Below are 21,316 nucleotides of genomic sequence, written 5' to 3'. Positions count from 1 at the left end.
TAGCGGCTTAAAGAAGGCTTCGTGTGTTACTTCGTTGAACAGAACTCGACAGTTCAGACGCGCCTTCGGCATCCGCCCCCTCGACCTGCTCAACATGGCGGCAAAAGGAGAACACCTCGGAACAGGAAGCGAGTCTAACTAAGCGCATGCGCAGTCGCCCGCTCCGGGCCCCTGTAAAGATGTCTGAGCAGGCGGGGAGGGAGCGGAGAGGAGGACTCGAAACTAAAAGGCAGAACCCGCAACTCTCCGTAACTCTACCGGTCAAGGTAAGGGCAAGCGGCCCCGTAGAGCCGCCCCGGTTGTACGGACATGCGGCGGAAAGTTTCAGCTTTCAGACGAACCAGACAAACGGGGCGCAGAGTGGCTGAGTTCGTAGTAAATTGCAGAAATTGTGTGCATGACGCGCAGCGCTGTGGCAGGGGCGTGTCCGCCATCTTGTACGAAAGTGGCGCCTAAAAAAGCAACTCCAGTCGCACAAGATGGCCGGTAATTATGAGCGTTAAAGGTTCCCTGTCTCAGTGGCCATGTTTTAAAGTAACTATAGCCTGGTTTGGTCCCGTTGTGGACCGGTTTGAAGAGCCAGTGTGTCCGTGTCGCCTCGTCGGGCTCCGGAGGAACAGCCGCAGCCTTTTGTTGTCCTCCCCTCTCCCTCTCCTCCTCCGTGTTTGTTTGGAAAAGCAGCCATGCGCATGCGTGTAACCATGGCGCTCATTTCTGCAGATGAGAAGGAAAACAAGCAGGATTGACTACATTTGTTTACTCGGTGTTTTAATTTCATACACACATTCAAGTGTTCCGTATGTTTGTTTGTGTTGATAGCATCGCGGTAGTTTTATCCGTCGCCGCCTGTGATGGACAGATCGGACGTCTCTCAGCTTCTGATGGCACACTGCTGAAATCAGTGTGATAGAAACAAAATCTTGGGTCTGCTGACTCTAAACCTTTAAATCTCAGACTCCGCTGCAGAGCGTCTACAGGCGGTAGTCATTGCTACTCATTTATACCGTTTCTTCGATCAGTTGTTGGCTTTATCAAATGTCAAAAACTCTTCATCCCTGGTTATCAGAGTCCAAGGTGATGTCTCTAAATTTCCTGACATATTTGACCTCCGTGATCAAAATAAATTCACCTCACTACAACAGTGAATGAACAGACAATGACTCAACCATTATTTGAATATTTTGTCATTTTAATTCTCTGAAGCGTTGGTGGCCTGTTCCAGATTCTTAATAACTCGAGTGTTATTCACACAATATTCTGCTGTTTTCAGGCAACAGGCTACAACAGTACATGAAAAATGTAAGATCTAAAAGTCAAACATTCAGAATTGCAGCCCGTTCATCGTAACCCAAGCACCCACAGGGTTAACTGCACTTTTCCTGTATGTCATCAAGCAGGAAAAAAATCAGTTAATGAGTGAAAGCTGATTTGTAGTCCACTCTGTCATATTTACCCCCCAAAGATATTCTTTTCCGCACTCACCTGACCTGAGGAGAGGGTCCGTGCTGCAGGAATGTAAATCCCTCTGACGGAGCTCCTACTCTGTGACTGAGGCTGCTACGAAGGGTTTTTTGCATCACTGAAAAGTTTGCAGATTATTTTGAAATGTCAGAAACTATAATGCCCATCGTTATTTCCTAGAAAATAAATTGACTCTGAGTGTACAAATTTAAAAAAAAACAACAACAACTTTTCGGTGAAGTATCGCTTTGATCTTTTAGTTATAGTGCGGTGTGCAAACTATACTTATAGTTTGATTGAGAAGTAGACACCTAAATATGATACGCTGGTATTTGTCGGTGATGAAGAGCGGCGGGAGTGCAAGACATTTTCCCATTCTTATTGCTGAGAGCTGAAAATATTTGTTTTGTCAGTGAATGAATCATTTCTCTCTTTCTTATTGCAGTAAAAATGAGCCAGCAAATGTTTATCTGTTATTTATGACAGAAAATGAAGCCTCTTTGGTAGGGCTGCTAATGTCTTACTGGAACCTTCCAATCACAGGAAGGTGTGGTGAGGGCCGGTTATCTGTCCAAATACCATTTGAAATGAAAGGTTGTTTCCTCATAACCCACCAACACGTGTGTTTGATGTCGATCCTCTTTGTAGTCATAATGGTTCATTCCTGTGTCCACCGTCCTTGTTTTAGTTTCTTTTATTCAGCAGCTTATAAAAACGTTTTTAGCGCTATGTTTGAGTTTCAGTGTCGAATTGCATCCAAGGATACATTTAATAAATACTTTATTTCCAAAACACAGCAACAATTTTTCACCCTGCTCTTCCACGTAGTCGCCAGTACTGCAGCACCGGTTCCCCAGCTTTCAGACGGTTTCCAGTTTTATTGCTGCTAACAGCATCACCCATGAGAGACAAAGCCAATGCCAAGCGATGAATTGCTTTCTGCTCCGTCTCTCTGTTGATCGGTGAACAGTCCGAGCCAGACATGAGCGCATCTTCATCCTCCGTCTTCACCGTTCAGACGAGAGCCGAGGAAAAGCTGCTCCCTGTTGATCGTTAAATGAGAACATCAGCCTGCTCTGATGCTACCGTCTCAACGCGCCAGCCGTGTCTGACCTGCATGTCCCGCGTGTCTTCCTGTCCAGGCAGGTCCATGTCATTCTGACAAGCAGCTGAGATGTCCAATGACAGCCAGGGATCGGTGAAGGGGGAGGCGGCCATGATACATTCTCCCACTGTCCCCGCCTCCTCTCAGGCACTGCCCCTTTCTCCGTCCACCACGTCCAAACCACCTGAGCTGCCAGGTACACCTGTCTCTCTTTCACCTGTCTGTCTGTTTGTTTATGTCTCTCACCGGACTTTCTGACTCTCACTTGTCCATCTGTCTTTCTTGTGCCTGGTCTGTCTTTTACTTGTATTTCTTCTGTCTCTGACCTGTTTGTCTGTCTGACAGATGAGCTGGTCCAGGCCGGTTGGTCCAAGTGCTGGTCCCGGCGAGAGAATCGTCCTTATTATTTTAACAGGTTCACCAATCAAAGCCTGTGGGAGGTGCCGGTGTTGGGTCAGCACGATGTCATCGTGAGTTCTTTTTCCTAAAATAATCCAAAAACTGTCACACTCAGTATTTTCATACATTTTATTAAGTTTTAAACATGTATTCTAAAACTTTAAGTTCCAAAAAAAAACTCATGTTCTTAATTATGGTGCCTCTTCAAACACTGTTGTGGTTCTGCTGAGCAGCGGCGCCCTCTGCTGGCTCAAGTGAGGCTCTAATCTGTTTGAGAATGAGCAGAGGTCTGCACCATTAACACGAACAAGTGGTTCTGCCCACCAGACTGACTGAGAGCGACACAAACACGTTGAGTCATGAAGATGAAATGTCTCTACTTAGATGTCCTTGATGATGGCGATGATGATGATGACTGATTGTGACTGTCAGACATTTGGGGGTCCACAGAACTACACTACCCATCGAATGTTAGCCGCTTGCTAACCTGAGAACCTCAAATGGATGATTTAATATTATATTATATTAAGATTTGATATTCATGGTGAAGTTTATATGGCCTGAATACGTATCAGGTTGTACTTCAGGTTACACACAATTATTGAGCTCATAAATTCTTCCAAGTTGAAGCTCACTTTTAACAGTGACAGTGTCTGTCTGCAGTCTGATCCGTTAGGTCTGAATGCAGCTCCAGCAGAGGGCGCAGTCGCCAACCTCGGTAATGGCCAGAGGAAGAGGAGGAGCTCTGAGGAGCAGGGGGCGGCCCTCAATAGCATCAAACGGGCCAAGGTAAAGAGCTATCCTCCTGGGATTGAACCAGGACACACACCTGGTCATGTGATCAGTACAGTTTCAGTGTCGACTGGTCAGGCACACCAAATACAACAATGGCTGGCATTCAGGAGATTGTGGGAGTATGAGTCATCCACCAGATCAAAAAGAACTTTCTGTTGTTGCAGGTGGAGCCCACCACGCCCATCTCTCCCAGCACCCCTGGGGTCAAACCCTGGAGCTCAGCCCCTGATGAAAAACAGACCCCATCAGCCACACCCACAACCCCAAGCCCTGCCCCTGCTCCATATAGACCAGCTGTGTGCGTATTGTGGCCGCGCCCCTTCTAACGAGCAACCACAGTGCCACTTTTATTTGTTTTTTTCTCTTCCTAGAGGAATAAAAATGTTGTTCTTTATTTTCAGGATCTACTGGGATCTGGACATCCAGACCAACGCTGTGATCAGAGAGCACCCCCCAGCGAACCACCTGCCCCCCCACCCTGAGATTGAGCTGCAGAGAGCTCAGCTGGTCACCAAACTGAGGCAACACTACCACGAGCTGTGTCACCAGAGAGAAGGTACCGTCACCTCTCCTGGACGCGGTGCAGATCTTGATTAGTATCAGTTGAGTTTGTAGTGCAGGTGGATGTGGCCTCCCTGTTGACGTATTGGGGATCTCGATATACAACATTCCCCTCAAACGTAGAAGAGAAAAAGCCAATATGATGAAACTAATTCAAACTGCCAGACAAACTTGATTATATGATTATTTATTTTATTGTTAAGTATTTAAAAAAAAACAACAACATTGAGGGTGGAGGATAAAGGAGTAGAAAAAGTACATAACATCTCCAACTCCTATCAGTTCCACTTTTTCCCCATCAAAACATCTTAGTTAGAATTAAGTGTAAAACTGTAACGGTCAGAAACAATAATTCATGGTTTGCTGCTGTGTAGTCAACAGATTAGCAGCACCTCTGTTAGAAACATTCAGGGTGTCCAGGTGGGTGTGTGGTCATCAGGGGGAATCACAGGAGGCCTGAAACTCCCACCTCATCCCTGACGCGATCACTTCCTGTTTGATTGTAAGACACCTCATCCCTGATGCCATCACTTCCTGTTGGACTACAAACACATCTCATCCCTGATATGATCACTTCCTGTTGGACTACAAACACACCTCATCCCTGATATGATCACTTCCTGTTGGACTACAAACACTCCTCATCCCTGATGCCATCACTTCCTGTTGGACAACAAACACACCTCATCCCTGACACGCCAACTTCCTGTTGGACTACAAACACATCTCATCCCTGATGCCATCACTTCCTGTTGGACTACAAACACACCTCATCCCTGATATGACCACTTCCTGCTGGACTACAAACACACCTCATCCCTGATATGACCACTTCCTGCTGGACTACAAACACACCTCATCCCTGATATGACCACTTCCTGCTGGACTACAAACATGCCTCACCCCTGACATGATCACTTCCTGTTGGACTACAAACACTCCTCATCCCTGATTTTTGTTTTTTTCTTGTTTCTCTAGCTTCTTCACTCATCAGCAGGGAGCAGCACCCTCTGCTGGACAAACTTGCAATATAATTTTCAAAGTGCTGAAACTTTTTCTTGAGCATCATACTGTGTGTGAATTGTTTTGGTTGGTACGGCTCTAGTCTAGGCTTGGTCTGAACATACATGATCTCTGTGTGGTTCAGGTATCGACCCACCCCGGGAGTCGTTTAACCGTTGGCTATTGGAGAGGAAAGTGATTGACAAAGGTCACGACCCCTTGTTGCCAAGTGACTGTGACCCCATCATCTCCCCGTCCATGTTCAGAGAAGTCATGAACGACATTCCCATCAGGTATGGAACAACATTATTACTGTTTGTAATCAGTTGTGATGTGTGTCATTTATGTCTGTGTAAACATATATTTTGGTGTGTGTGTGTGTGTGTGTGTGTCCTTGCAGGTTGTCTCGCATCAAGTATAAAGAAGAAGCCAGAAAGCTACTGTTTAAATATGCTGAAGCCGCCAAGAAGATGATTGACTCCAGGTAAGTATCGTCTGACTGATCACATAATTAACGCACTGATTTAGTAGCAGAACTGACCTCTGACCTCTGACCTGTTCAGGAATGCCAGTCCAGAGAGCAGGAAGGTAGTGAAGTGGAATGCTGAGGACACGATGAGCTGGCTGCGTCGAGATCATTCCGCCAGCAAGGAGGACTACATGGTAACCTTTGACACCTGGTCTCTGATGCTCCTCTTTGTTGTTTTTATGCTGGATCCCAGGATTCCAACAATAGCATGGCAGAGCTTTGGTTACTTCAACATGATGGCTGCCTACAGCATCTTAATGTGGTTCTGAAACAAGGCAGTCAGTCTCCAGCCAACTGTCTGAAGGTCTGAACACGCCGTCACTCTGACTTGGTGTTGGTGTGCAGGACCGCCTGGAGCACCTACGGCAGCAGTGTGGTCCTCATGTCACTGCTGTCGCCAAAGACTCTGTGGAGGGAATCTGCTCCAAGATCTACCAGCTGTCTGCAGAGTATAGCCGCCGCCTGAGACAGACACACCTGAGTCTACTGCTGGACCCGCCCCCAGGTACTCTCTCTCACACACACACACACACACACACACACAATCACACACACAGATATATATGTGCCCCCCGTATATTGGCAAATGGATCTTCAGCCACAGTTTGGATAGAACTTGTAAACTGTACCAGCTAAAACGAGCTAACAGACTATGAGCGAGCTAAGTAAGAGGCTCATGCTACCTCTGCAGCATCTCTGCGCTGCTTGTGGAGATTTTACATGTGGAGGTGTTGAAAAACAGACAAATTTAGCCTCTCACTGTGTGGTTCTCACCGAATGCGAATTTTGCGTCGCGTCATTCGGAACATGTTCAGAGAAGTCATGAGCGACATTCATTTGGATGACGACTGGCCGGTTGGCAACCTGCTAGTGAGGATCGAGGCGAGGCATTCGGGCGTTTGCATAGACTTTGAATGGAAACTGTTTGTGGGAATTCGCGTTCGGTGTGAACGCACAGTCAAATTGGTTTAAATGTGAACACGCACCATGTCTTCCTCCTATCCCTGCATGTCTGTTCAGAGGCGTGCCCGTCCCCGCCACAGTCCCGACTGGTCTACTGTTACCCGGTGCGTCTGGCGCTGCCCTCGCCGCCCCTCCCTCGAGTTGAGCTGCACTTTGAAAACGACATGGCCTGTCTGCGCTTCAGAGGAGAGATGGTCAAAGTCAACAGAGGTCACTTCAGCAAGCTGGTGAGTTGTGATGCTACGGCTCCACATGGGTGTATGATAGTAAAGCTGCTTACAAACTAAAGATACTTAATTTCAGATGAATCAATTTGTGTTCATATTTCTGTAACAATCTGAAGAAAATGCAGAATGATGACTGTTAAAAGAACATCCGTAGACGAGCGTCTTCCAGTGGCAGAAATATTGCTGCTTTCAGGAGTTTATCTGGTTATGTGATGATTGACGGTCTGGTGAGACCGAATCAGAATGCTGTTTATTTGCACATATTAGCATGTTTCTGCTAGCACAGAGCCGATAGAGCGCGTGAGACTGAAGCTGGCTGAACTGGCCCCTTCTTTTTTGCCCTCCGCTACTGAATGTGGCTGAATATTTTAACTGTGGCCTGTTTGACCCTCTAAATGTCCTCAGACCTAATTAATCACATCTATGGTGTGAGAAACGCATCATTTAGCAGGGGTAACAGCAGAACCAACCATATCTGCTGTTTCATGCCGCAGCAGCAGCGTAGACCACAGTGGGGACGCCTGCCTCTGGTTCGACCCCTGCTGACTCTAATGTGAAGAGATAATTTAATTGTTTTTGTCTTCAGACTTTCCAGATGTTATCAGACCAGATGGGTCTAATTGTGGCTGTAAAGTGAGTCATTTTGCTGAGTTTTATTAACATCAAGAATGTTAAGCTCTGAGGAAAATGTCATTTTGGGCCACAGTGCATCAAGTAACAAATCACATTGTCACAACTCAAACCTCTCATACAGTTATATCCCCTGTTTAGTACAAGAATGATGCTTTGCAACAACAACTGGCTTCTCTTCACCAGCAGAGGGCAACATTTAGTTACAGCGTCAGCATCGAACAGCCGTGTGTCTCCCTTGTGTGTCCAGGAGCTGCTGTACAGGTACAGCTGTATCGATGACCCTCGCTTCGAGAAGTTTCTGTCCAGAGTCTGGTGCCTCCTGAAGAGATACCAGGTCAGCTGACTCACTCTTTCCCTCTCTGCTTTCACCTGAACTCCCAGTATTTCAGAACAAGTCATTTAATAGTGTTTCTCAACACAGGTGATGTTTGGCAGCGGCGCTAACGAGGGGACGGGCCTACAGGGGGCGCTGCCAGTAGCGGTCTTTGAAGCGTTGAACCGACAGTTTGGGGTTTCTTTTGAGTGTTTTGCATCGCCACTCAACTGCTACTTCAAACAGTTCTGCTCCGCCTTCCCTGACACAGACAGCTTTTTCGGATCCAGAGGGTGAGACGGGTGTGACACGCCGAGTAGTACTGCCCACTCCCACTGGTTATCTGGCCTGCAGTTTACTCAAGTTGGACGTGTCAGAGGCCACAGCCTCAGTTTTGTGCTAACATCTTGTTACTGAGAAACATGAAATGATGAGTCCAGGATGGGCTGTGATGTCACCAAGGACGAGTGGTGACATCACGGCCCATCCTGGACTTTGATAAGCTCTAGAATGATCCAGATGTTCATCATTGCAGAAAACAGTGGCGAGGATGTTGAGTGATAGACATGAGTGGTTGCTGCCGCCGCTGACAAGCATCTTGTTGATGCCAGCCCTCAGTGTGGAGTAAAGAATAGAGTGTAGTATTAGGGAAGAATCCAGGGTGTAGTATTACTGTGTACTTACTGACTGTGTGTATTTTCAGGCCGTTCCTGTCTTTCTGTCCAGTCAGCGGCTCGTTCGAAGCAAACCCCCCGTTCTGTGAAGAGCTCATGGATGCCATGGTAGTGCATTTTGAGGTGAGTCTCATCAGGAGTTTGGTGCTTGGGTACCAGTATTAATTTCCATTTATTATCGATATTCAGTCATAGCAACAACAACAAAAATCACAATCGGCCATCAGAAGGTAATGCACAACCGTCTCATAATGAGCTGGACTGAGTGGGACCTGCCCGGGGCATCCAGGCTCTGTCCTCAGAGGCACGACAGGAGTCTCATCTGAACAGGCAGATTCAGGAGCCGGTGGTACTCGGTGGTACTCGGTGGTACCCAGCGGCGCACAGCAACTCACTGAAGAACCCAGTGTTGCCTCACCGGCTTTTTGAGCACATTCATATACAGGGGCGGGGACGGCACTACAATACCTGTCTGTCACCAGCATGGAGCGGTAGAAAGCTGCATATTTCACTCAAGAAGCGCAAATTCTAACCTGTCACACAGAGGAGGGCCATGGAGATCTGATCCTCAGGTCATTCACCTTCATAGTCCGGAGAATCCAGAGTTTAGCCTGAAGTTACCTGGCTAACGGTCCAGTCATGCTTCCTAGCACAGGTGCATGTATGAAGACTCTCTCTCTTTCAGGACCTGTTGGAGCAGTCCACCGAGCCTCTGTCCTTCATCATCTTTGTTCCTGAGTGGCGTGACCCCGTGACGCCGGCTCTGAGTCGCATGGAGGCAAGTCGGTTCCTTCGTCACCAGCTGAGCGTCCCGGCCTACGAGCACGAGTACCGCTCTGGGAGCCAACACCTCTGCAAGAGGTACTGATATTTCATAGTACTACATGGTTATGATGCTTGACAGTAGCGCACTGAAACTTCTGTTTGTACTTTCAGGGACGAGATGTACTACCGGGCTGTTCACGGTACTGCAGTACTGTTCCTTCAGAATGACGCCGGTTTTACAAAATGGGGACCGACTCCAGAGCGTCTGGCTGAGCTGACAGCTGCGTACCGCCCTTCTTGCTCCCGTGCCTCCTCCCTGTCCTCTCCTGGCCCTGCTCACACAGCTCCTGGAGACAAAGACTCCGCCCCCAAGGCTGCTGATAGGACGCAGAGCAGCGTGATGTCACCAGGCAGTCATGACAACAACAATAATAACGGCAGTACCAGTAGCAGCAGTCCACAAGACAAGATGGCTGCCGTCTAGAGGAGGCAGGGCTTTATTTTTGAACCCCCCACCTTGTTTTGTTTGTTCAGATTGTCCCTCACCAGCACCTGTAGCACCCTCAGCTTCTGTCTACATACCGACAGTGCCGCTCTGCCGCTGTCAGCGGGGGGCGGGGCTCTAGTCCCTTCTCTGTTCCCCCTCTACCCCCGTTCTGAAGCTCTGACGTCACGGCATCTGAAGCCTAGTTGCCGCTGAGTCGCGTCCAAGTGCGCTGCTGACAATGGGCTGGCGAGCAGCGACATGTTGGAGCTCCAGCAATAATGAAATCTTTTCACTCGCCTGTGATGTCATTGGCCCTCTGGGTCACCACAGGCTTTCTGATTGGTCCCTACACCGACAGGGCGTGGTGATTGGATGACAAGGCAGCTATCGTTTCTATGGGATTCGTCTTTCTTTGTTTAGTCTGACAGAATTAAGCTGCTTTGGCCCCGCCTCCTCTGGAGAAAAAGCCAATCACGGAGCACGTCATGATTAAAAAAAAAAACTTGCAGGGGGAGGAGTTGAAAACATGACCTCATCAGAAATAACCAGGTATGACCAGAGCGTTACGAAGTGTCAGGAGTAAAACTCAGATTTGATTATCTGATACTCAGCCACTCAGATAACTATGGCAACATGTCAAATCCACGACTGACCGTCTCCATAGCAACAGGAGGAGGGGCTCGTGGGTGTCGTATTTCAGAACGGGCTACCAAACAGACACAAAAACAGTTTCCTGACTTGTCACAAAAAGCTGAATTGTAGTGGAAGTGTTGCCCAACTGCTCACTGGTGTGTAAATACGCAAACCTATCGATTAATGTATCGATCAGATTTTGTTCTCGGTTGCAGTGGAACAGAACCTGCATCACGTCTCTTCACGCTGATATGTTGGAGAACCCTCTGGAGACCTTCCATAAAAGCACATTGAGAATGGTTCCAGCTCCTCTCACTTGCTAACTCTTTGGTCTTGGCCCTGCCTGTCTCTCCTCTGATTGGCTGATGAACGGTCCAATCAGGCGTCTGCCAGCAGCTGTGTAGATACTGTACAGTGAATCTGATATTGAGTCTGTTGGTGTTGATTTCCTCGTCTGCTGTTGAACTGATTGAGAAACAACTTTAATTGTCAAACTTTGCCCTCAATGCTTTTTATTTGATTTAATTTAACTTTTTTTTAAAGTGTTTTCTGTATTATACAGTTTATGATAGTTTGTTTTAAACTAAACCAAAGTGTTATTAAGAAAATCTATATCTTGTATGTAAAAATAGAAGTGTGTCTGCACCATCAGTAATGCTGAAGTCTAACCACCCTCCGCCGGGTTTTTAATCATCCTCCACTCTACTCGTTTGTTTAAGTGATCCCTTTGTTTTCGATAGTCCGGGTTCATTTGGGTTTTTGATGTGCATGAAACTTTGGACTCTAAGCGATGTTGTGTTCCTGAATGTGTTTCCAGCCGAGTCTTTGAGCCAAGCGGCGTCATTTCAGAGTGTCACATGATATTTTGACTTTAAAGGAGCAGTCCCACATTTGACTTGTTTTCTGTAAATGGGGGTTGGGGGGTGGGAAAGTGTTGCTCTTTGGTTTGAGCTCTGCTAGAAGTTCCCTCCTACTTCCGGTCTTTGTGCTAAGCTACGCTAATGTCGTGCTTGTCCTTTTAATATTTTCGGGGGTGTTAGTGAATCCTATGTTTTCTTATGAAATCATCTTAAGCTGAACAAAAGGAGTTTACATGTTCAACAGGAAAAATCAGTAATTATCTTAAATAACTAAAATGTAGATTTTCAAGGGTTTTTAATATAATTGAGAATCTTTCTCATGTCAAGCAAACTATTGCAGGTCACTTCCCATGATTTCATAAAGATCTTGTCAGTGTGATTCAATAATCTGATCGTTAAGGTGACACAGGATTGACCTCACAAGTCACAAACATCCCTCAGAGCAGACATTGGCTTCTTGTGGTTTGTAACGGCTGAAGTTAAGATTGGGAGCTAACGGCTCCTACGTCAGACATTTGTCACAATTCTAACAGCTTCTTTTCCCCTCAGTCAGTAAAGAAGTGAAATTGTAAGTTTTCGCTAAAGTCCAGTCATGTCTCTTCTCTGTCACCACAAAGTGTAAATATAAAGGGAGGCTGAGGTGGACGCCGCTGAGCGCCGGAGACCGGCTGCGTTTGTGGCAGGGTCCTCGCAGCTGGAGAATGTAAATACAGTCTGTCTTTTGTCCTGCCTGCAGACGAACCGGAGCTTCACTCTGAGTAAAAATATATCCACCCTTCAGCTAAAGTGTTGTCTTTTAATTCTACATGAAAACGTTTTCTTGCCTTTCTCAACATCTTCCCTGAACTTTTAAAGTCTGGAACAAAGCAATAAGAGGATAAAGTCCCACGTGGGTTGACAGTCACGTCTGTGAAAAACACCCATTGAAATGTTCATGTAAAAGCAGTAATTTTATAAAAAAGTTTTGTCATTGTTTTGTCCTTGATATTAATCCAGAGTCTCTCGGTCACAGATGAGTTCCTGTATGGTCTTAAAAAGTCTATAATTTGATCTGAAATATGTCTCTTGGTCTGAACGATATTGATTGATTCTAAACCTGTTTGGTGTGCTTGTAAGTTGAATTTTGATGACCAAAATCTTTTCAATTCATCCTTAAACCCCAAAACATCAATTTTTGGATAACAATGTACATGTTTCCATTGGTGTGAATGTTATTTTTTAAATATTTAAACTGAGATACATCTTCGGCATCTTTTTGTGTCATTCGGTCACTGAGAATCACTGACATTTCTGTAACAACTTCCCTAGTTTGAGGCGCTTTTATTTTGAAAAGCGGACCGGAAGAGTACATGCAGGTGCCTTGACGGACGCGGTCTGAACGGAGTGTAACTTCCAGGAAACAAGCATCCTTCGGCCTGTCAGTAAACACCTGGTAACCTTCCAGTTAATCAACGACTGAAACGGTTCCGGTGTCTGTCGGCGCCCACGGTAACGAACCAGCAGCGAGGGTTATAACGTCAGCCTCCCAGACGAAACACAATCAGCTGTTAGCTGTAGCTACCTAGCCTGGCCCAGATAGCTGGACCAGACGCAGGCAGAACCGTCTCCATGATGGGAGCCCACCGCAGCGAGGGAGGCCGGGAGTGGATGCAACAAGACGGGTCGGAGCAGTTAACGGTACGAACCAAGCGTTACTTTAGCTTATATCAGCTAGCTTAGCTTGGCAAAGTTTAGCTACGTGAGCTTTGTTGTCATCTCAACCGGATGTGTCCATGACGCTGGAGTTTGCCCCGCTAGTCGGTGCTGAGCGTTGCAACGAAGTCTATAAAAACAAACCACGTAAATTGAATTTAAATCTTTAAAGCGAATGTTTCCCTATACTGGTTCCGGGGTCCCGCTGCCCTGCAGGTACCGCTGGATCCCCGGAACGAGCGTCCCGAATACGGAGTTGTGATGTTGGGCACCGAAAGGAGCTGGTGTCACTCAACCTGTGTGGTACTGGTTCCGTTGCCTCCAAGTAGAAACTTGTTTGCTCGTGAGCGATTAAAATAGAATCTAACCGAATAAAGTTGATCACTTCTTTGTATGTTAATCTTTACTTTGATGTTTCAGCTTCCAGCTGCGTGTAAATAACCGCCAGCTTTTTACTGCAGGTCTTAGCCTCACCTGAGCCTGTGTGTGTGTGTGTGTGTGTGTGTGTGTGTGTGTAGAAGCCATGGAACCTGATGATCAAACACAGACATATTCACAGACGAGGGCGCCGCTCACACATGACAGTCAGGTAAGTTCCTGTTGTCTCACCTGAGCTGTTTTAATGCTGGAAGAAAGGATTATTCAAAGTTATAGTGTGTGTGTGTGTGTGTGTGTGTGTGTGTGTGTGTGTGTGTGTGTGTAGTTACACAGACCCACAGGTGTCCATGGACCTCCTGAGGGCGGTGCTTCAGCCCAGCTTCAATGAGGACATATTGGCTGTGTTTAAGAAGTACCAGAAGGTCAGTGTGTGTGTGTGTGTGTGTGTGTGTGTGTGTGTGTGTGTGTGGATCATAGATAATGGTGTTCTTGATTATGTTGGTTCTAGTTCTTTGAGAAAGCAGCAGAAAATGTGAAGGAGAACGTTGGCGAGGACGTTCAGACGGATCCGTTGATCAAAGAGGCCTGCAGGAACGTTCTAGAACACGTAAGAACCTCTTCCCTAGTGGAACCTCTGCTGCTCACGAGATCTTTTCTTTGTGTCAGTGACGTTTTGCTGTGGAACATCAGTGAACTTGAGCAGAAAACAATAAGCTGAGAAAGTTCCTGTGGCATCACACCAGATGGCAGGAGTTCTGACCTTTGACTTTGGAGCACCTTTTTGTTTTTGTCTGTCTGTGGTTACTGTGGCCTCCTCTGATGTCATCACAGGCCAAGCAGCTGTTTCCTGAGGTGGAGGTGAAGAAGCCGGGGTCAGAGGTCACTATCAAGGTAGGAGTATGTAGAACTGGTTATCTGTTGGAACATTTGCTGTGGTTCTAAGCTGTGGTTTGACTGTGTGTTCCGTCAGAGGTCCAGGGTGGCAGATGAGGACTGCAGTCAGAGAGGAAGCCCCCTCCTCAAGAAGGTATTGCGACCTTTGTGTTTGGACTGAAGTGGTTCTGAAGGGCCCGGCTCTCATCAGTCATTATGTTCTTGTCATTATTGTGTTGGGGCCAACGTTTACATGTTGTGGTAACCAGGAAGCAGGCAAGCGTTGGCTAGAAATGTTAGCATTTTGGAGTATGAATCATCAGCAGTAAGTCATAAAATGTAGAAGTTGTCGTGTAACCATGAATAAACAAATACGAACAGTAGCACTTAGCATGTAGTAAACATTAGCAGGCCTTTAGTTTGTAGCAGTAAACGTGAGGAGGTAGCATATGGTACGAAGTATTAGTATTCAGTACTAGATTGTAGCATTTAGCATTTTGTTTCCGAAGGTTAGCAGGTAGCATGTAGTGGTAAATGCTAGCATTTACCCACAGTTGTAGCCGGTCTTGCATCAGGTGGATCTTTAGCTCGTTGGTCTGCCGCTCACTGGAGCAGCCAGATGTTCTGCGCCGTGTGCCTCCTCAGAGCAGGACGGTCAGTGACCCGTCAGAGCTGCGCGGCGATGGTTTCTTTAATTAAGAAGTATTTTCATCTTATTATGTTCACGTTTACTGGTTCGTCATCTCGTGCAGGTGCGTTGCAGTCAGAAGTAAATCACGAATATGACATCATCAAACTCTGAAACTGCATGTTGTTTCCTCAGAGGAAGAATCGTGTGAGTGCCGCAGTCGTCTCTGATCGACCTTTGACCTTCTCCAGCCAGTGAGTATTCAACAGGACAACAGCAACAACGTGAATGAACACCTGGACAAGCTAAATATCACCATGACAACAGATGCAGACGCTGGCGTGACTCCAGCCTTTCCAGTTCAATTCAGTGAACTTTATGAATCCCAGATGCAATCAAAGAGGCGCATAGAAGAGAAGTCTGATGTCACAAATCACCGCCTCATCACGCGGTCGCCAGTCCAGGTTCCAATCTGGTCCCACAATAACTTTGACTGAGTAGACAACAAATAAACGTACTTCTCAGGACGTATCAGTGGGTGACAGGTGGATGTGTGCGATGGGACCAAGGTAGCTCCTCCCATCTGTCCTGCCCTGAGGGAGCGTAGCCAGGAGACCGGGCGCTTGGCGTCCGTCAGTGTCCTTGCCTGTAAAAGCAGGACCAGCTTGATGTTTGTTCACTATTTATACTCAAGCTTCTCTCACGCTAACCAAAGGTTTTGTGTCTTCAGTGTGAAGGTCAAGTCAGAGCCCATCAAGAGGGAGGGACCCAAGGTGAGTGGATCGAGGGAACGCCAGCACAAACCTAGAGTCTGTTGATCGGTTCTGTAGTGGCTCAGGAGACAGAGGCAGACTGCTGGTCCCTGAAACTCCATGGTCCGGATCCTCGGTCACAAACCTCTGAGCCGGCTGACTTTCTTCATGTCGAGAAGCGGCCATGTTTGATCTCCGTCAGTAGAACAGGAAACTCAGAAAAAACATAGAACTGGACTCCATTTGGTCAGATCCTGTCAGTCCTTCAGGACCACATGGCGACGTGCCAGTGACCTGACACGTGTTCACGTGAACGACCCGGATCTGATTAGAGCCGCGTCTCCTCGGTCACTGAGTCGTCCTTTACGACATCATCCTGAGCCTTCATTTTAGTAACGTGAAAGCTACATCGGGTGTGCGTGTGTGTGTGCGTGTGTGTGTGTGTGTGTTTCAGTGGGATCCGTCCAGACTGAACGATGGCAGCACGTTTGTTCTCGGCTCCAGAGCCAACAAGTGAGTCAGCACCGCGTCACATGTGAAGGTCACTGTCGGTGTAACAACGTGTCACTGTGGTGTTGTGATGTCACTGCAGGGCGCTGGGGATGGGCGGGACCAGAGGACGTATCTACATCAAACACGCTGACCTCTTCAAGGTAAATGCTCACACACGTTCACGCTCACTTACTTGCTAACATGTTTTTTCTTCTTTGGTGGATTGCGTGTTGTACTAAATGTCCAGTGTCAGGTGACCAACACACACGCCAACAAAATGATGCGTCTGTGCCGGCGTTGTGTTGTTAGCCTGATTTCTCCTGAATGCCTTCAGGGATTTTCTCAAACTTTGCCACAAACATCACTGTGGCTGAGATCCCCCTGTCTGGACCACTGCACTGGTTCCTTGTACCCAGTAAAGCCCTGAACCCAGCCACCAGGCTCCTCCCCAACACCAAGGCCTGGCAGCGTACCCCCCACCCTCATCCAGCTTCACTGGTTCCAGGTCAGGTACCAGGTCTCCTGGAAAATCCCTCCTGTCCCCCTGATACCTCCCTGACCTCCTCCATCGATGGAGCCTGACGCGGGTCTGCCAGACCCAAACCCCCAGCCTCTAGAACATTCTCCAACCCTGGACCAGCCATCAGCCCCCGATCCCGAGGCCTGCTGCCTCTCTGTTTGTCTGTCCTGGTCCGTCTGAGACGTCCTGGGCTCAGGCCTGCTGGGATTTACTGTTATGACTGGTTTTCTATTCATGTACACATGGTGACGTTCCACAAGGTTCATGGAACAACGCCATGGTGAATGCATGCTGCCATCACAGCTACAGGTGAAGGAAATATTGGTGTGTGTGTGTGTGTGTGTTTGTGTGTCTCTCTCTCAGTATGCAGCAGACGCCAAGGACAAGCAGTGGCTGGCAGAGCAACACCACATGAGGGCGACAGGAGGGAAGATGGTGAGATGACACGCAGGTCTGCTGATGGCGGATCAGTCTCACAGCTGGCGAGTTCCTGTCAGCCTTCATGTGATTGGTTGTTGATTATTTGGTGTGTTGTCATGGTTCAGGCCTACCTGCTGATTGAGGCAGACATCCAGGATCTGTCACGCAGTGACGAGTACAAGTGAGTCTGCTGTTGTACTTTCTCTCCACGGTAACCAGCACCTCCCTTGTGATAGTGGTGTTAATGTGTGTGTGTGCGCGTGTGTGTGCGTGTGTGTGTGTGCGCGTGTGTGTGCGCGCAGGGACTGTCCTGACGTCAGGATGGACGAGTTGAAGCCGTTCTCAGTGCCGATGTGGATGGTTGAGAAGATGCAGAGAGCCATGGAGGCTCAGAGGGATGCCGACCTGTAGATCCATAAGCCAATCTCTGAAGACGCATCGGTCATGTGACCAACAGGCTCTGATCTGATTGAGAACTGATTCCATTGTTTTTATTTTACTGCTGTTTTTTTAAAAAAAAAAAGGAAATAAAACACGTCTGCTAGATGAAGCTGAAGCGTTTGTTCATTAGCGAAGAAGGTCAGTGATGAGGAGGAGGAGGACGAAGGTGGTGGGGAGGAGCTCAGTGCTGTCAATCACTAAGACGGAAGAAGAACGTCTGTGAGAACAATTGTGGAGTAGAACAACATATCAACACTGCAGCAGGAATAAGAACAACTTCTGGAATATTCTGTCTTCATTCCCACAAACGAAGCCAGAGAAATCCCCCAGTCAGGAGTTTCCTGCCTCCGGTGATGCCAGTAAGAACCGTTCTGGAGGGCTCGAAGGTTCTGTGAGCTCCCGGGTGCTGGTGGGGGAGTGTTTAGGGATCGGCAGGAGGAAACTGGTGGAAGTGGGAGCAGCTTCTGCCCAGTTAGCAGGAGGAAAGTTTATGCTGACATTTTCAAAATTACAATTTTTTAAACCTGAAATCCATAAATAAATAATAGTGACTTCCAGTTTGGCGCTTCAGCAGAAGCAGGAGGAGTCCATCAGTAAATCCTGGTCCCTCGTCAGTAAATCCTGGTCCCCCGTCAGTAAATCCTGGTCCCCCGTCAGTAAATCCTGATCCCTCGTCAGTAAATCCTGGTCCCCCGTCAGTAAATCCTGGTCCCCCGTCAGTAAATCCTGATCCCTCGTCAGTAAATCCTGGTCCCTCGTCAGTAAATCCTTGTCCCTCGTCAGTAAATCCTGGTCCCTCGTCAGTAAATCCTGGTCCCTCGTCAGTAAATCCTGGTCCCTCGTCAGTAAATCCTGATCCCTCGTCAGTAAATCCTTGTCCCTCGTCAGTAAATCCTTGTCCCTCGTCAGTAAATCCTAGTCCCTCGTCAGTAAATCCTTGTCCCTCGTCAGTAAATCCTAGTCCCTCGTCAGTAAATCCTTGTCCCTCGTCAGTAAATCCTAGTCCCTCGTCAGTAAATCCTGGTCCCTCGTCAGTAAATCCTGGTCCCCCGTCAGTAAATCCTGGTCCCCCGTCAGTAAATCCTTGTCCCTCGTCAGTAAATCCTAGTCCCTCGTCAGTAAATCCTGGTCCCTCGTCAGTAAATCCTGGTCCCCCGTCAGTAAATCCTGGTCCCTCGTCAGTAAATACTGGTCCCTGAAGTCAAACCTCATGGGGAGTCAGGTCACAAACAAATCACTGCCAGTTCTGACATCAGACTTTATTTATAAAAAAAATAACAACAAAAACAATAAAAGTTTACAAGACAGGTAAGCAGGAAGTGACATAGCTTAAAAAAACGACATCACTCGATCCCTTCCTGTTTGTCCTTGATGGCGACTCTGAAGCGTTCCTCCAGCAGAGACAGCTCACTAATGAGGTCAGTGATGGCGTTCGTGAACGCTTCCTGTCAAAGACAAAACTAAAGTTATCAGCTGCTGGCGTGTGCGTGTGCGTGTATTCACACGTGTGTACCTGTGGACTGTAATCAGGTGTTGTCTGCACGCGGATGACAATCTTGTGTTCCAATGGATGAGGAACTTTATAACCAGCAAATAGAACCTGAGGATCCTTCAACAGCTGACTGACACACACACACACACACACACACACACACACACACACACACACACACACACACACACACACAGCAGTTCAGACGAAGCAACTCGGATTGTGAAAAGCTTGATTTGGGTTCCTTGGATTGAGTCTTAAATTCTCATGTCAAAGTTCTACAGCAGTTAAATGTCTATAGTACAGTAAAGTCACCTCAGACGACCGAAATTTTACTTTAAATTCAAGGTTAAAACAATAATCGGTCAGCTGGACCTTTTAACACAACAAAAGTCATGTCAACTCCATCGGGGCCGCTGAAGTTAGGCGTGCTAGCGTTGTTAGCCTAGCCGCTTACGCTCGGATGATGTTCCCCAGCGTGTGGTCCTCCTTGTTCAGCGTGAACAAACATGAGTTCGGAACCTTGGTATCTTTTGTGATGCTGATCTTCTTCTCGCCCTCAAAAAGCAGAAAAGACTCAAATGCGGGAGGTGCATTCATCTTCTCTGTTTGTGAACTTCCCGGAAGTAGCACATCAACTTCCGGTCCGCTCCTCTAATGAATCCTGGTGGTCACTAAGCAGCGGTATGACGCGGTGCCATCGTCGGAATGGGATCTCAGGACTGTCATCGTTGTGTTTACATTTGTGGAAAAATAAATGAAAACCAGCTTCATTCTTTTGGAATAAAAGAGTCAACATGTTGTGTTGTCTCCAAACACAATTATAACACAACACATAGAAAAAGCAGGAAAACGACTGAGTAATTACATCAGAACAGTCCAAACCTACGTTTCTTCTGCTGTAAGCAAGTGTGTCTATGTGACATCATCATTTCAGTTTCAAATGATAGGGATGGTGGTGAAGCAGCTCGTCAGCCAAGGAACACAGAACTGGTTTTACTGGGTTCTTTAAGGTGGATGCTGGATTCACTGCAGCAGTTGGTTGTATGATGTCTCTGTGAACTTCTTTGGGTCTGTTTGATCTCAGACTTTAATCTATTTGGTCTCTAGCAAATAGATTAAAGTCTGAGATCAAAGAGAACTCACAGAAACATCAAACACATCACTTGACTTCACACTTTGATCTAGATTGTAGTGGGCCCTGTGGATGAGCTGGCAACTGAGACAAGGACCAAGTCATCAACAAGGACTTGGGAGGTCCAGCTGAAACCAGTCAGAGCCAGAGACCACCAGAATGATGAAGACTCAAGATATCACATGATGCTCATGTGATGATGTCATCAGGAGAGCTCACAACATCATCACGGACCCAACATGGCCTCTTCCCTCTGTTGCCACCAGGCAGCCTCACAGAGCTTCTACCCACAGACCATCGGCCAGCTGAGCGCCGGCTCTCATCATCACTCTGACACGCTGCCTTCACTCTGGGACAGGATTTGCATCTCACAGAGGACATTTTACTTTGAAGTCTTTATTTAGCATTTTAATACTGAACCTCTTCAAAGTAATTATATTCTGATAGTGCAGTTACTCATATAGTATTATGGGGGGGGGCAGTAGGAACTTCATCATACTGTTTTTATTGTACACATGACAATAAACCTTTTCAACCCTGAATGATGATGATGATGGTGATGATGGTGATGGTGATGATGATGATGATGATGGTGATGATGATGATGATGATGATGGTGATGATGGTGATGATGGTGATGATGATGGTGATGATGGTGGTGATGATGATGGTGATGATGATGATGATGATGGTGATGATGGTGATGGTGATGATGATGATGATGATGATGGTGGTGATGATGATGGTGATGGTGATGATGATGATGATGGTGATGATGGTGATGATAGTGATGATGATGGTGATGATGATGATGATGGTGATGATGATGATGATGATGATGGTGATGATGATGATGATGGTGATGATGGTGATGGTGATGATGATGATGATGATGATGGTGGTGATGATGATGGTGATGATGATGATGATGATGGTGATGATGGTGATGGTGATGATGATGATGATGATGATGGTGGTGATACTGGTGATGGTGATGATGATGATGGTGATGGTGATGATGATGATGTGATGATGATGATGATGATGGTGATGATGGTGATGATGATGGTGATGATGATGATGGTG

At 47.0% G+C, this 21,316-nt stretch overlaps 3 protein-coding genes across 3 annotated transcripts; 2 read left to right on the top strand and 1 right to left on the bottom strand.

Annotated features, from left to right (window-relative positions):
- Nucleotides 1–138: 138 nt before the first annotated feature.
- pcif1 (phosphorylated CTD interacting factor 1) lies at nt 139–12,585 on the top strand. Its single transcript, XM_086200410.1, has 16 exons — nt 139–266; nt 2,604–2,762; nt 2,912–3,036; nt 3,629–3,754; nt 3,925–4,058; nt 4,162–4,316; nt 5,469–5,616; nt 5,724–5,807; nt 5,887–5,986; nt 6,198–6,357; nt 6,873–7,042; nt 7,923–8,009; nt 8,097–8,281; nt 8,692–8,785; nt 9,348–9,523; nt 9,599–12,585. Exons 2-16 carry the CDS (start codon nt 2,636–2,638, stop codon nt 9,909–9,911), a joined length of 2,184 nt encoding a protein of 727 aa, XP_086056536.1. The 5' UTR covers nt 139–266; nt 2,604–2,635; the 3' UTR covers nt 9,912–12,585.
- Nucleotides 12,586–12,749: 164 nt separating this feature from the next.
- LOC147268653 (deoxynucleotidyltransferase terminal-interacting protein 1-like) lies at nt 12,750–17,712 on the top strand. The gene is made up of 13 exons (XM_086200412.1): nt 12,750–13,084; nt 13,618–13,688; nt 13,803–13,899; nt 13,986–14,084; nt 14,309–14,368; nt 14,448–14,504; nt 15,174–15,232; nt 15,709–15,751; nt 16,185–16,243; nt 16,323–16,383; nt 17,106–17,177; nt 17,288–17,343; nt 17,465–17,712. The coding sequence occupies exons 1-13, from the start codon at nt 13,016–13,018 to the stop codon at nt 17,571–17,573; spliced, it is 912 nt and encodes a 303-aa protein (XP_086056538.1). The 5' UTR covers nt 12,750–13,015; the 3' UTR covers nt 17,574–17,712.
- A 1,129-nt stretch (nt 17,713–18,841) lies between these two features.
- polr2j (RNA polymerase II subunit J) lies at nt 18,842–19,762 on the bottom strand. The gene is made up of 3 exons (XM_086200906.1): nt 19,553–19,762; nt 19,117–19,225; nt 18,842–19,048 (listed from the first exon to the last, which is right to left on the bottom strand). Exons 1-3 carry the CDS (start codon nt 19,693–19,695, stop codon nt 18,947–18,949), a joined length of 354 nt encoding a protein of 117 aa, XP_086057032.1. The 5' UTR covers nt 19,696–19,762; the 3' UTR covers nt 18,842–18,946.
- Between the last annotated feature and the right edge of the window lie 1,554 nt (nt 19,763–21,316).

Source organism: Aulostomus chinensis, chromosome 3 (assembly GCF_037954235.1).
Source record: "Aulostomus chinensis isolate RoL2024-O1b breed Wild chromosome 3, RoL_Achi_v1.0, whole genome shotgun sequence".
NCBI lineage: Eukaryota > Metazoa > Chordata > Actinopteri > Syngnathiformes > Aulostomidae > Aulostomus > Aulostomus chinensis.
Note: the sequence above shows the minus strand (reverse complement) of the source record. Positions and strands in the feature narration are given on the sequence as shown.

Excerpts from the sequence above, each read along its gene's own strand:
- LOC147268653 (XM_086200412.1), top strand. The coding sequence starts at position 13,016 with ATGATGGGAGCCCACCGCAGCGAGGGAGGCCGGGAGTGGATGCAACAA. Across the intron at positions 13,900-13,985 it reads TGTTTAAGAAGTACCAGAAG|TTCTTTGAGAAAGCAGCAGA; the intron begins GTCAGTGTGTGT and ends TGTTGGTTCTAG. Across the intron at positions 16,384-17,105 it reads AACACGCTGACCTCTTCAAG|TATGCAGCAGACGCCAAGGA; the intron begins GTAAATGCTCAC and ends TCTCTCTCTCAG.
- pcif1 (XM_086200410.1), top strand. The coding sequence starts at position 2,636 with ATGTCCAATGACAGCCAGGGATCGGTGAAGGGGGAGGCGGCCATGATA. Across the intron at positions 5,808-5,886 it reads AAGAAGATGATTGACTCCAG|GAATGCCAGTCCAGAGAGCA; the intron begins GTAAGTATCGTC and ends TGACCTGTTCAG. Across the intron at positions 8,010-8,096 it reads GCCTCCTGAAGAGATACCAG|GTGATGTTTGGCAGCGGCGC; the intron begins GTCAGCTGACTC and ends TTCTCAACACAG.
- polr2j (XM_086200906.1), bottom strand. The coding sequence starts at position 19,695 with ATGAATGCACCTCCCGCATTTGAGTCTTTTCTGCTTTTTGAGGGCGAG. Across the intron at positions 19,226-19,552 it reads CTGGGGAACATCATCCGAGC|TCAGCTGTTGAAGGATCCTC; the intron begins GTAAGCGGCTAG and ends TGTGTGTGTCAG. Across the intron at positions 19,049-19,116 it reads CACCTGATTACAGTCCACAG|GAAGCGTTCACGAACGCCAT; the intron begins GTACACACGTGT and ends TGTCTTTGACAG.